Source organism: Harpia harpyja, chromosome 3 (assembly GCF_026419915.1).
Source record: "Harpia harpyja isolate bHarHar1 chromosome 3, bHarHar1 primary haplotype, whole genome shotgun sequence".
In the NCBI taxonomy this organism is placed as follows: Eukaryota; Metazoa; Chordata; class Aves; order Accipitriformes; family Accipitridae; genus Harpia; species Harpia harpyja.
In genome coordinates this window covers 22,635,087-22,650,196 of record NC_068942.1, presented here as the reverse complement: position 1 = coordinate 22,650,196, position 15,110 = coordinate 22,635,087, and the positions used below count along the sequence as shown (strand labels likewise).

Here is a 15,110-nt window from a genome sequence, read left to right as displayed (position 1 = left end):
TGGTTTGATATTAGCCAGTGACCATCTATGAAACGAAAGTTACACCAACAGAAAGTCATGACCAAATACTGAACTGGAGATGAAAATGCATTTGAATATACAATACACTCATTAACATAACTACCACATCCAATGCAGTAAGACAAACTATGTTCATTTGAAATGCATTCTCTGCTATCAGGGGAGATGATTTTTAAACTACCTGCTCTGAAATTAGGTTGGAAACTATATCTTCAGGACAGCTGGACAAACATTAACTATTAACTCTTCCATTTTTCTTTTTAAATTACCACGAGCAATAAAGATTTCTCCCTTCAAAACCCAGGATAATCCTAAGAAAATTCCACAGAATAAGGAAACAGTTCTGTATCTTTGACTCTTCATGCACTCTAATGTAAGTTCTCCTTTATTTAACTGGATAACATCCCAATTTCAAAACAGCAATTTGCAAAAAAATTCTGATTTCACAGAACTGCATTTTTTATAAAAAAGCATTAAGAATTGAGCTCCAGTCTTCACTATAACATCCAGCAACATAATACCAAGTTCTACCAGATACTTGATATTAGAAATTTTAAAAAATTATTGTGCTGCAACCTAAATGCACACTACCAGGTAGAGTGCACAGGATAAGATACTAAAGTCTAAGAATTGTATTGTCATCATACCTTAGTCTTCCCAAATTTTGTTTCTGCATATTGCAACAATGTACTATTCAAATGAAAATGATAGGCAAGTTTTCACTTAATAGCTGTGCAAGTCTAGTAAGAAGCAACCCTACCATCACTTTTCATGCCACTACAGCTCCACAGTACTGCTGTTTCCTTTGTGCCAGGCTTGACACTCATCAGATGGCATCACAAACCTATTTAAGAAGCCAGCCCAGCCAAAAAATATTTGTTTCCACTTATCTGGCATCAGCTAGCCTTTAAAACAACTCAGCCATAACACAGAAGTTTGACCACAGTATCTAGCTATCTTAGATTGAAATATATTTAAATGTACATTCTTCTGCTCTCTGCCACCTCACTAGTAGTACTGGAGAGGATTTTTTCTGTTATTTGGTGAGGAGCAAGGGGGGTTGTTTGAAATCAACAGCAAACTCATTTTGAAAGTACACTCACGGAAACTCTAATTCACTTTTTAGACTTGCTGTTTGAAATAAAAGAAACATCATGCTAGACTACACAAGATAGCATAAGACAGCATACCAGGCATGTTTGTTCATCACCATGACCCAAGCGTCCTCCTTGTCCGTGTCCACACGTATAAACTTGACCTTTGTGGGAAAGGAACACAGAGTGGAATTTGCAGAGTACCACCTGAAAGAAAAAGGGAAAAAAAGGGGTAGGGAGGAGGCAGTACAGGACAAATTAGTTTTCTTGGATAATCTGAAAACACCTGCCAAACCTACATCAAAGAAGTTCAGCTTTAATAAAGATCTGTTCGTAAAAATACGAGTAAGATACTAGTATTAAAGCACAGGACTGCCAAATCAAGACACAAGGAACACACAATATTTGCTTTAAATTTATTATGTACTGCTTTAACCTACTTGAAGAGACCTACAGTTTGTATTTATTAAAATAAGTTCAAGCATGGCCCTACAGCCTAACAGAAGCTCAAAAGATTGAGTTTTAAGGGCAACAACACTGCCTCAGAAAAGCTGAAGGAAACATGTTAAAAGACTGCAGCACAGATTGTCTGCCCTGAATGCTTGTTCAAGGGGTACTTTAAACTTTCAAACATTCTTAAACTGAAGTCCCAAGAAGTTATCAGGGACAAAACTACTGCTACAGGAAGCATGCTTAACAGCACATGCTGCTTTCAACACAAGAAAAATTTTAATTCAACATGTATCAAGCAGATTCATTGCCCCACTTCCATTCAGTATGGGAGTTGCACAGGAAGTCAGAAACTCAAAACAGTTACAGAAGTATCATGCTTCTGAACTTATTTAATGATATACCAGCCATATATCCAAGGTAAATCATATTTAAAAAAATAAAAAAATTCTCCCCACCAAAATAGAGAACCACAATTTCATTGAGGGTGATTGGGGCGGGGTGAGAGTAGAAAGCAGCAAAAGTATAATACAGCAGGCCTCCTCTAGTACTCCTTAGCTGCTCTAAGATGCTTGCCAGATCAACGGAAACTGCTTGCTGAGAAATAACTAGGAAGAAAGAAAAAGAGATGGGGCAGGGAGGAGGGAACAAAACACCAAAACCAAACACAACAAAAAAAACACAGGCCCAACTTTTTTCTTCCATTCAAATTTTCAAAACTTGGTAACGTCTTCGATACTTCTTCCCCCTCACATACCCCTCCCAAGTTGACCGAGAAAGGGGCCTATGTAATACATTAGGAATACCTGTTTGATATACACGCCATTCCGAGGAAAAAGGTCCACCAATTCAGGATGATGTTTACCCTGTTGACCACCATGACCCAAAGTAAAATTTATATTGTTTCCCCAGGTGTAGACTTCTGTGGGATCTGCAATGAAAAAAATTCCCTTTGCAGCTTGTAAATTTACCAGTCTTGTGCATACTGACTTTGAAAAGCAACTCCTGCTGTTTCTATTTAAAATTTTAAGAGGGAAGCTGTTTTTTACCTAAAACTGAACTTTAAAAATATTAATTCTTATGAGCAGTAAGGTGCTATGACAAAATATTTTAATAATAATGTACAGATGATCAACATTACTTATACATATTTTCCAGTTGCAGAAAATGCAAACATTCCTCAGCAGCAGATTTACTTGTTATGCTTTCAGAAGACAACTACTACTACCACCTTAGGTTATACATGCTTTGCTTCAATTTAGTAGCCTTTCCCAAAAAACGTTATGCTGTCATGTACGAAAACCATAAACACTTTCAAATCAGAGATGTGGCCAAAAACTAACACTTCATATTTTTTAAATAACCTCTCAGTTACAGTGATAATCTGAACACCATTTTCTGATGAGTAAAAAACTGAAATCAATGTATATTTGATCATGTTGCACCACTATTAAAAAGATTAAAGCATTTTAACATATTTTGCAAGATAAAATTAGAAATAGCCAAAACTCAGGATCTGTGTAACCAAAATTACTTAAACTGACTGGAAATAAGCTGAAAAGAACATATTTCACTGTACAACAAGACTGAACTTGGGGACATGGAGAAAAGGAGAAAGAAAGGGGGCAAAAAAGTATAAAACAGCATAAAAATAAATAAAAGCTACTAGAAAAACTACTCCCCGTCAAAGAAAAACTTGTGTGCTCAGAGTTATTCTTACATACTCATTTCCTGTTTGGAGAAATTGTATTTAGAGTGACTGTAACTAGCTTGTATCAAGCTACCTTGTCTAAAAAATATTTTGAAGATTAAGGAACATACTCCCTCTCTTCACAAAAGACACAGAAGTGATGTAAACTATCAAATTCAAAGACATTGAAGTCTCTCTGGCAACTTGAATTGAGATAAAAGAGAAAAATGACAGAGTAATTGAGGTTGAAAGGCACCTCTGGAGATCACCTAGTCCAACACCTCTGCTAAAGCGGGGTCAGCTAGAGCAGGTTGCCCAGGATCATGTTCTCTCAGGTTTTGAGTATCTCCAAGGATGGAGTCTCCACAAACTCTTTGGGTTACCTATTATATCACTTGCTTTTTTTTTTTTTTTTAAACCTCTAAGTCAGTCATTATTCCTTCATTTTTGCTACACATGCATCCTGTGCCTACTACCAAGATTCTGCACCTGCTGTCTTATGATATTAGTGACCCCCTGTCTTCAGGAATCTCATAACTTACACAGTCCTAATCAGATACAGAAAATATTGTCTGCACTGGTACATATATTAATAGGTTGTTGAAACAAATCTCCTTGTAAAATACAATTTAAGCTATTTGATTTCCTACCAGTTTTCTTGAACACCACATGGATTGGCCTATCTTTCATCACAAGATCCAGGGCTGATAAGCCTTCTTTATCTTGAATGTACAGACTAACACCATGCTGAAAGAGAAGGAGAGAAGGGGAAGAAAAGAACAGAAGTTAATTTTAACTCCTAACAAATCTTTAAATGAAGTTTAATATTGATAAAAGAAAATCTTCAGATTCAAGTAGACTGTAAGCAAATCTCAAAAAAACAGTGCAATTCTGTTCAGCCACGTATACCTCGTGTTGATTTATTAACTGGGATTTTATTGTATGAATACTGATTGAGTAATAAGACATAATCAGTGAAACACAAAGGAAACACACTTGAAGATAAAGCACTGCCATCTAGGAAGTGCAAGTATTTACCAAAAATGCATCTACCAGCTTTGAAGAACACATTTTCTTACATTGCCATATTTACAGAATCAGTTTTGACAAGCTGGAGAAGTGAGAAAAATTTAAAAAAATCTACTATGGCTTTGAAAACAAACAGGGAACAGTGGTTCACAGTTGCTGAGAAAAGGCAAGAGGACACGAACAGACAGACAAGACAGCAGCAGGGAAGTTTCAGAAACACGGAGTATTAACAGATCATTCCTTTAGAACTCAGAGAGATGTAGATATTCTCTGTAAATACCGTTTTCTCAATACAAAAAAGTGCTGCTACACCAGCATTGGTTTTAAGGAAGTCACATGTCATCAATCACATCCCTGAAGTGAAGAACTGCAGATGTCCCCAAGCAGAACCTAATGCATAATACAGCTGTACCCATGTATCACAGCTCTTGGCTAATACAAAGGAAAACCTTAGAGAATATCACACTTAAGAGGTAAACACATGAAATACAAAAATTGAGGGAGCACAATTCATTCAGGCGTGACAGAAGGACAGCTAGCCACATCTGCAGTAGGGATTTTAACCCGCAACTTCATTTGGAAAAACACTAGCCAGAAGAACAACAACATACATTCTCCAAATTATAAAGGCAACCGTACTAGCAACAGTGTTGATATTAATTCACTATATGACAGAAAGACCGACCTATTTTTATGATTTAACAGGTAGCTGGATATTCTTCTCTTTGACAGTTGTGCAAGTCATTTACAAGCAGAACAGAGGCTGCAGTGATATTCACATGGTCCGAATTTGTAAAAACAAAACCCAATTGCTGAGTGGCAAAACTTGTAGTTAGGTACAATCTGAGAATAAGTCATAACTGCCTCCAGCCCACAACAGAAGTCTGTCATCCACACTAGCTGAGTACCCCAGAGGTAGATTCTGGGCCCAGTACTGTTTCACATCTTCAGTGATGACCTAGATGACAGGACAGAGTACACCCTCAGCAAGGCTGATAATGATACAAGACCAGGAAGAGCAGGTGATAAGCCAGAGGGTTGTGCTGCCATTCAGAGGGACCTTGACAGGCTGGAGCAATGGGCTGAGAGGAACCTCATGAAGTTCAACAAAGGGAAATGCAAATCCTGGCCCTGGAGAGGAATAACCCAGTGTACCAACACAGCTGGAGGCCAACTGGCTGGAAAGCAGCTTGGCAGAAAAGGACCTGAGGCTCCTGGTGGACAAGCAGTTGACCACAAGCCAGTAATGTGTCCTCACAGCTAAGAATGGTGAAAGCATCCAGGGCTGCATGTGGGAGTGTTGCCAGCAGGCATTACTCAGCACTGGCAAGCCACAGCTGGAGTGCTGGGTTCAGGTCTGGACTCCCCAGTACAAGACAGACAGGGACATACAGGTGCAAGTCCAGCAAAAGACCATGAAAATAATGACTGAGGCATCTGACATATAAGGAGAGGCTGTGAACTGGGATGCTTAGCTTAGAGAAGGTTGAGGGGGGAGGGGGGAGAGTCTTACCAACATGTATAATACATACCTGATTGGAGGTGAGGGGTGGGGATCGCAGGGATATCCAGTGGCAGGACAAGTGGCAATGGACACAAATTGAAATATAAGAAATTCTGTTTAAACCTAAACCCCATTTTTACTGCACTGGTATTAAAACATTGGAACAGAGATGTCTAAGTCTCCATTCAAAATCCAACTCAACACAGCCCTAGGCAACCTGCTCTAGCTGACCTTGCTCGAGCATGGGGGTTGGACTAGACAGCTTTCAGAGATCTCTTTCTAGCTCAGCTATTTCATAATTCTATTCTATAATCCTTTCCTGTTGTTGCTCTAATACTTTAAGAACATCCCCTTTTTATAAGGCAGTACAGCAGAAAGACTTCAGTTAAGGAACTGGGAGGCAGAGCACTCTCCATGAGCGGTTTCATTCTGCTGCTTAGAAGAAAATCAGCAGAGCTAGCTATCAGAAAAATCTCACTCATTTATGCAACTGACAGAAAATACGTCTGGGGAAACCTGTACAGGCCTCCTGTAAGCAAATATCAAAGATACAGATATACACACACACACACTAGAGGACCGATTACTTTTTCATACATCACATACACAGTTTCTAGTTTTATAGAGAACAGAATCATGCGCAATTGTCATACAAACACCTACTTTTGTTAAGTTTAATGAAAACCTCCTCACTATGTAAGGTACAGCACATGAAATATATATTTAACAGTTATCAGACCTTTAAGAATTAAAAAATACTGGATCCGCAACCATTTTTCTTAAAAATCTTGTTGAAAGCAGAGAGTTTTATATTTACAAATGGTTAGTCACTGCAATTTAAAAAGGCTGAACTCAAAATGGAAAATTCTCTGCCTTAAAAGGTTTGCTTTTAAGTAACCCTGAACCACAAACATTTCATTTTCTCATGTGGTTAAAGGGACCCTGAACATCTCAACCATATGTAGCTCTTCCCTTTGCTATACTTGGGACAGGAGGAACAGAAGGAAGAGCAAACAAAAATATACACAACTTGCTATGTGGTAGGGAAGAAACAGCAATTGCAAGAAAGGAACAAGGGGAACTGAGCAAAAGCCCTGGTTAAAATATGAATGAAATGGGGATTTGCTTAATAAAATGCTCCATATCTTGAAGTGCTTCTCTCTCCAATGTAAGATTCATTTCTAATTATAACTCCATTTAAGCTTTCATTATTTTATGTTCTCTAAAAACACTAATTGGTATAATTACTTAAGAGTCTATTTTTAGAGTATCTTTAGTCTGATCACTCTCCACTTTTAAGATCCTGACCCTGATACCATCCACACAAACCAGTCTTCAAGGAAGTCCACAATTCATCAGGGATCCTTACTCAGTGCTGATTTCTGCATAGGCAAAGGCAGACATCTTTTATGAACACAGAGACAACCTTCAAGTAAATCAATGCACTGTGACCTAAACACAGTATTAAGACAACCCTCAAGAGGCTTTCAGTCAAGTTTAAAAACTGACTTTTGCATAGCCAATACAACTCTAAAAATTGTTGATACTGAAGAAAACTACAGTTGCAAATCACTCACCTTCAGTAATGACAAAACACAATCAATGTATCCATAAAATATACTTCTGTGCAAAGCTGTCCACCCAGATTCTTTGTCTTTTGCCAAGAGATCTACTCCTTTGGTCTCAGCCAACCAGTCTAGCACACCTTTTTTGCCACAAGACGAAGCAAGATGTATAACATTTCTACCAAAGGCATCCTTTATAGTTGCAGCATTGTAGCAGTAAGAAGAGAGAAAGGCCTTGATCTGGCCTTCACTTCCTCTGGTTACTACAGAAATAACATCCAAAGCATGCTGTAGAGATCGACACTTTGAAGTGCAGTCTGGCATGAGAGAACTCATCTTCACTTCTAAAGCTGCTCCTCTTCTTAAGGGGAACAACCCTTAAGTGTATCAAGGCACTCCAATTCAGTACACAACACAGTGCCTTAAAAAATTTGTAATTCCAAGGGTGTAAATCCAGTTTTATTGAGCTGCCATTAGAAATCTTTGTACTGCTGTTTGGCACTTGATCCAAGTAAATATTTATAAATATATATTTTTAGAAGTCTTATTTCACCATCTTACATAACAAATATTCTTGTCCATAGAAAATTCCAAAAGTGAACTACCTCAGGTGTGCAGAGGGGGATTCCCCCTCCACACTACCTTATTCTTCTAAAACTCCATAATTGCAAGGGAGACCTGAAAGAGAACAAACCAAAATAGATTAGTAAACAAAAATTCTGTTCCCCAGCAATCGTACCAATTTAAAGGCATATCAAACTAGCGCTTGCAAGTACAGGAACAACGTGGCAAGGGTTAACTGACCTGCCCCATACCATCTGAGCTTATACTCAGGCATTGAGTCAGTTTAAAAACCCATGACTCCCTTCCCCGCCCCAGCCTCCAAAGGCAGCTCCTCCCTTTCCTTGACATAAATCTTTGAGGCTACATGGTGAACTGGATTCAAAAAGTCATCTGAAGAAAAAAAAAGCTTGCTTTCCCAGCCTTAGCATCCTTAGGACCCTGATAGTTTATTGTCTAATTATATCACTACTTTGTGATCGGAAAGCAAGAACTGAACTAAAAGGCTGCTGGGGAAGAAAAACAAAACAAAAAAAACACCCAAGCAAACAAACAAACAAAAAAAACCACAAAACCACCCACCAAAAATCCCCACAGCTGTTGAGTACACCTTGGCTAACTTGGCTAACAGAAGCTTTGTCAGTCACACCTAAAAGGAGGGAGGGACCACCACAGTTTCCCTCAGCCACTGCAAAAAATGATTACACCCCCCTTTCTCTTCCCTGGCCTAAATGCCTACCCATCTCCCTACTAAGTCTCTTCTGCAGAATCAACAGGGAGGCTCCTCTCCACCACTCCTGGAGCTGCTGACAAAGGTGAGAGGAAGGATGGCAACAGAGCGAAGCAAAGCAACTTGTACAAGAAATGTGAATTCAGGATGTTAGCACTCATGCAGGGCTAAGGTGTAAAGCTCCTGAAATAGGCAGGAAGAAGCAAAGGTCTACATTGGAAAGGGTAAGGGAGGAAGAAGGGGGAAAAGGAAGCAAAGTTACAATATCTTTTCATAAGAAGATATTCATAGTCTGGGGCATACAGCCTTTCTGCTTATCTGTGCATACTTATCTTCAGCATATCCATCTTTCTCTAGCATCCACTTTCTCAAAGTAGAGAAGGCCTGACAGAAGCACTCATCTAGCCTTTTAGATGCGTGCAGTTATATTTAAAAGGGTTACAGTACACGAAGCGCAGACCACAGTGTAAAAATCACATATAAACCCATCTAAAACAGAAAAAGTGAACTATATACATCACTGATACACTGCCTAGTTTAATGTGAACTACTATTCAGTCCAAAAAGCTTCACACTTCAATCTTTCAAGCATAAGTTGCAAATCGAGTGAAGTAGTAATCAGTCATGTGTTACACTCCTTGATGTTTCTGCTTACTATGCAAACTGTAGTTTAAAGTTGTTCTACCCATGAGTAAAATATTCCAAAAGAAGCTGGATGCTGCCATCACAAAAGCTGAATAAATAAAACTAAAAATGTTAATAAATCCTCGGGGGGATGGGGGGGACGACGGGGGGGCAGACAACAAACAACAAAACAAACAAAAAAACCCACCCTGCTATCTTTCCAGCTCAGCAGTCATTATAAATGTGCACACTCCACTCCTTGGCCTCCACCCCCCCTCAAAAAAGCCTGTTGAGCTTAGCTTCCATAGCTTTTCAGGCACTGAATGTATAAACATATTCTGTTAATGTCTCTATCTGCAAAGACATGTCAGGGAAAGATTATTTTGTTTGGAAAAGAAAACAGAAATCCCCATCCTCCTCCTATTTCAAGAATTATCACCAAGATTGCCACCAAGCTGAAAGCAATCAGTTTAGAGCAAACACTAGTAATGGAATCTAAACTTTCAAGAAAAAAAAAATTTCTAATTCAAGAGTATTCATTTAAACATCTCACAACAAAGCCTTCAACAATTCCTCTTCCACCTCATTCAGAAGGGATTAAATACTTGGAATGGAAATCTACAGAACAGAAGTTTTTCAGTATGTACCTTCAAAACAATTTCAAACAGCAAGCGAATGAAGAAAATAAAAAAAGTAGTTTTTATTTGCTACAATTTAGTCCCTCATCCCTGACCAGGAGTAACATTCAGAAATATTTCAGAGACCAAAATTGACCACAACTGTTTAGCTTACATTTGTCACAGCAAGCTTCAGTTCACTCCACAGGCCATTTTACAACCAACATACAAACTTCTGCAGTAACACAAGAAATGTAACATATAATTGTGTGGATTCTTCTCCTTTCACCTTCCCTAAAGCCTCAAACTATAAAGAAAAGTGAATCACTGTCACAAGCTTGAAAAAAAGCTCTAGTTTCAAGAACACAGCCTGACTTGCTGCTCCAAGGAATCAAAGTGTGACAGGTCACTGCTATTCAGCAGATTCAAGATTGCCAGTGCATCAAACACCCTTATAAACAGTAATCACTTTTAAAAAAATAGTTGGAGATCTACAGGAAAAACGTCAGAAGTGCTATTATCCTCAAACCAATTTGTCACATTTCATCAATATGCCACTAGGCAATAAAATTGTGTTGTGGAAGAAGTATGAATTTTACATATGCCTTGTAAAGCACATCTTAGATATAATTCATTGTTAAGACATTGCTGTTAGTGCTACAAAGAAAGAAAAGTAAAAATAAAAAGAACATAAAGAAAAATTACTCAGGGAAGTCATTAAATAAACTAATCTGTTAGGTAAACTGGTATGAAATGGCACCACCACCCAAGGAAGCAGTCCTGCCATGCCCCCCGCCATACCTTGCCTTGTGCAGGTACACACCTATTTAAGACACTGAATTGCATGAGAAAATGAGTCAGAAGAAAGTAAATCCTGGTTCCAAAGAAACTTGTGCCATTACAAGAAAGGAACAGAGAGGCCAGAGAAAAACTTCTTTATACCACCTGAGCTCTAGCATCACCAAACACCAAATACTGTGAACAACAAACCACACGTTAAAAGAATAGTCTGCTACTTTATAGAAATACAACCCTGCCTACCTCACACTAACTCCATTATGGTGACATTTACTGCAGCTATGTGAAAACTGACTCTGCCGAATTATTTCTTCGTAAGTCATTCTAACCCAACCCTCCTTTACTATAAACATTACAACACTAGATACTATATTAGTACATTGATATATACACCTTGAGTTTCGAGACAGAAGGCTGTAGATCAAGTTTTCACCCCTCCGGAACATTAAAGACTGGCACACCAGTAACACATGCTATCACATTATTACAATATCTGAAAAGGGTTAATAATCAGATCTGACTATTTTTAAATACAAAGGAGGTCCTTAAGTGAAACCTTACAACTTTAAAATTGTGAATTGACGCTCATGTCTGCGTGAAAACCTTTGTGCTTATTTCTAGTATATGGAGTCCCAGCTGAATGATCAGCACCTAAAATAAGCACTAAACAGGAACAGCACCAGCATTTTTTAAACTTTGAATTGAAATGTCTAGAATACAGTGCCCTTCTGATTTTATTTGCAGCTTTTATTTGCAGCTATTTCTGTAGGCTTCTCAGCACTAATGGTATTCATGTTATAATACCAGTGTCTTCCTAATGCTGTAATTATTAAAAGACATAAATAGCTAAATAATATTATAATCTCTTAAACATTTTTATGATACAATAGGTATCATTTGGAATTCAAATTCTTTTTAAAATTGACTCCTAATTAACATTTTCATTATAGAAAAAAGTCACAAAAAACGGAGGAATTGGAGCAGCATTCAGAGTATCCCAAAGATGTTTTATTTCAGCAGCAAGCAGATTTCTAAATTTTCCCTTAGAGACATGAGCTACTTATTATACATGTTCACAGCCCAGGAAAATTTAAAAGATTACAACCAACTTGGAAGCAATTCCTAAGTAGCAAGACAGTGTTTGTGGCATCTTGCCTCCTGGTAGAGCCCTCTCACTCAGCTCTTCCCCTCAGAGTAAAAGGGAACTAAATAATGGTTTCTATTTTCCATATAAAAGAAGCCTAGAGTTTTCCTTGTGAATCCTAATACACCTCCTTTTAAAAAAAAAAACAACCACAGTGTAAATAATATGGCTTTTCAGAAGATGCAAAATTCATTTCCTCTTCCTTTTGATAGTAAGTTGCTAAATGAAGAGAGTTATTACTGGCAATACCATACATTTCTGGAAGGCTAAGTCCATCCTTATAAGGGTATTGTGAGTTCTTAAAGATTTCCAGGGTCTAGCAGAAGGGGGCTTGTTTTTTAAACAAGCATGCTGACATTTAATAATATTCTCCAAGTTGATCCATTCACACTTGTTTTATAACATTACAAAAGACCTGTAACCATAACAGTGTGGAAATTCTGAAAATATTTGTACCCAAAATAAACTTCACCATGCAGACTACTTGATTAGTAAGCTAATAAAAAATAATAATATAATAAAAAAAACCACAAATCTAAAGCTTACAGAATTAAAGCCATGGGAATTTGCTACCACATTACTGATTTTCCAGGATTTTTTGTTGGCTGTAGTCTTACCTAAAGGCAACTTTCACTAATACATATTAAAGTAGTAGTTTAGACTCTGACAAAAGTGACCAGCAAATTGAAGCTGGGTAGCAATATAATAAACGTAGCACTGGCATTAAGCAACATATCCTCAAAGGAAACACAGATGAATTCCCAGATAAATAACAGCAAACACACCCTTCAGCTATAAGCAGCACATTGTCCAAGGCTTTAAAGAACAGCTAGACTACTAATATCTACTCGGAAGACTACATATCTGCAGATAGTTTAACTTGTTCAGAAACTCCCTGCACATTAGTCCAGGCTTTTCAACCCCTTGAACAGTATTATTCGAATACACAATATATTTCGGGGGGGGGGGGGGGGGGGGGGGGGGAGTGATTGAATATCCAAGGAAAAAAAAAGGGTAAATCTAAGCTATGCAGCAGCTTAAAGTGGTTTGGCAGTCAGAAATTCCCAGAGCCTTTTAAAAAAGTAGTTTCTTCTTGACTATATTACAGGAGCACTGCAATACAAGGAACAGAAAGCAGGGGTTCTGCTCTTCTCAATACACAAAACATCAGGCAGAGGGCTGCCTCTAGTTCAGATATCAAGTTTTAACAGAAGTAGGTAAATAGAAGAAAACTTTGGAAAGAGCAACTAAGATTCAGAAGCTTTACAAAACAACACATGAGTACAGGCTGAGCAAATTGGATCTATTTTCTCCTTTACCTGTAGTTTCTACAGAGCACCCAGAGCCTTTGAATGAGGCAGCTACTACATAAAGAAGAAAAATCAAAACACTAGTCCATTTTACTCCTGACAGTGGGATAAGTAGTCATTTGTTCAAATTTCCTAAAAGATTAAGATTGTATGTTAGGAAGCACCTTCAAATGATAAACTGAATGCTAGACTCTCAAAATGGGCTAGACAAGCAACCCTTTCAAGTTTTAAATAAACGTGACCTGCCTAGAAATAAAGCTATGGAGGAAAACAAACTTGCTTTAAAAAACACCACGTTCCACCATGTCCAATATGTCCCCTGGGCCATGGCAGATCCAAGCTGCTTCATTTACTGGGCGGGTGCCTCTGTGCCACGGCTTGGCACAGGTACGCCCCTGGTGCAGGTGATCTTTAGAGGTCCTCCCCAGACTTTCTACAACTACTGCCTTCACAGCAACAACAGCATAATCCTTATCAGGATGAGACATTCAGTGATCCAGCAACTCTAATCCATTTGCTCCTAACAGTGCTAACAAGCACTACCAATTAAAGGCAGACACGTCTGCCAAAAAAACACCATTGGTAGCTAAATTCAGCTACAATGCGTCAGAGCGGATCTATTAGTCAGGAATCATAGTACATAAACAGTAAACTATGAAATACTGTGCTTGGCTTATCTAGAAATAGTCAAAACTACTTACGTTTAATAACCTAACACTGTCCAAAAAATTAAAACATACAGAAAGTGGTATAGACAAAAGTACCAGTGAGTGCAGTTACAGGTATTTCCACGATACACTGGGACCTTGCTCTAGATTTTTTATTGAAACACCTAACCCAAAGATAAGTCAAGAGCAATGATCCACGAACGTGTTCTAGAATTTCAGCACACTTAACACTGTACCTGATAAATACATCAAGTCTTAGGAAAAGCTGACTTTTCTGAATGAACTCTGAACTTTCAGTACAGTATTATTAAGAAGTACCCACATTTGATGTTGTTGGGAAACTATTTTTTTTTTTTGTAAACCGCAAACTGTGGTCAGTTTCCATGAAGACAGACAACTACACTGACCACGTCAGCAAAAAAAACAAGAGACAGATTTCAGAGATCAGGTTGTTGGCCCCTAAGAAGACTGCACAGAAATACCCTTTTCAGCTAACTACGAGATTTCAGCTCTCTGGTGCTTATGCTGCTGCTCAAAGCCAGCAACGCTGTGAGCTGCTACCAAAAGCCACAGACAAGTATCACCAAGAAGGCCAGAAACACGACAGGCTTGCCGGGAATCTCCAGCTAAGGAAACCTGGCAGAGGCTGCTGCCAGTGTCGAGCGGGGGGGAAGGTCTGGAGTGTTTCAAAGAGCCAGCCACAGGCCAGGGGCACGCAGGGGGGGGAAGCTGTCCGTCTTGACTCCCTCTACTCATGTCCACATAGCCGGGAAGCGACAAGCGACAGAAAAGACTTATCAAAAGAGGCGGCCGAGCCACTCTTCTTCCGCCTCGAAGCCGGTCCCCTCCCATCCTACGTGGCCGGCTGCCCTTTACCCTCCCTGGCTCTCCTGCCTGGGGCTCTCCCCATTCCTACAGCCCCCCACCGCTGCCGTCCGGTCCGGTCCGGTCCCGTCCCGCCCCCTCCGCGGGGCCAGCCGTGACACTGCCCTTCCCCCAGGCCCGGCTCCCCCTCCGGACACATCAGCGGGTCGCGGCCCGCCCCTCACCAGTCGCTAGATGAATGGACTCAGGCGGGCAGGGCGGGACGGGCGCTGGGCAGCGCGGGAGCTCATCCTCAGTGACACCAGGGCAGGGGTAGGGCCAGGCCGCTGCGGCTACCGCGACACCTCAGGCGGCGACGGCCGGTGCCAGCGGCTCACGGCGGGGCGCAGGGACAGCAGCAGCCGCACCCCCGAAGAAGCAAGCAGCCGATTGGCCGCGGCGCCGCCGCACCTCGCACGCCGATTGGCTGCCACTGCCGCC

General features: G+C 39.7%; 1 protein-coding gene across 5 annotated transcripts in view; it reads right to left on the bottom strand.

Moving 5' to 3' along the window:
- The window catches only part of IBTK (inhibitor of Bruton tyrosine kinase), a 58,922-nt gene extending 43,883 nt beyond the window's left edge, over positions 1-15,039 (bottom strand). For all 5 annotated transcript variants that reach the window (XM_052781643.1, XM_052781645.1, XM_052781646.1 and 2 more), the window contains exons 1-5: positions 14,855-15,039; positions 7,366-8,031; positions 3,906-4,002; positions 2,372-2,496; positions 1,212-1,322 (exon numbers count right to left, since the gene is read on the bottom strand). In XM_052781643.1, coding sequence (XP_052637603.1) covers positions 1,212-1,322; positions 2,372-2,496; positions 3,906-4,002; positions 7,366-7,689 — 657 coding nt within the window. In that variant the 5' untranslated portion in view covers positions 7,690-8,031; positions 14,855-15,039. The remainder of the gene's footprint in view (positions 1-1,211; positions 1,323-2,371; positions 2,497-3,905; positions 4,003-7,365; positions 8,032-14,854) is intronic.
- Between the last annotated feature and the right edge of the window lie 71 nt (positions 15,040-15,110).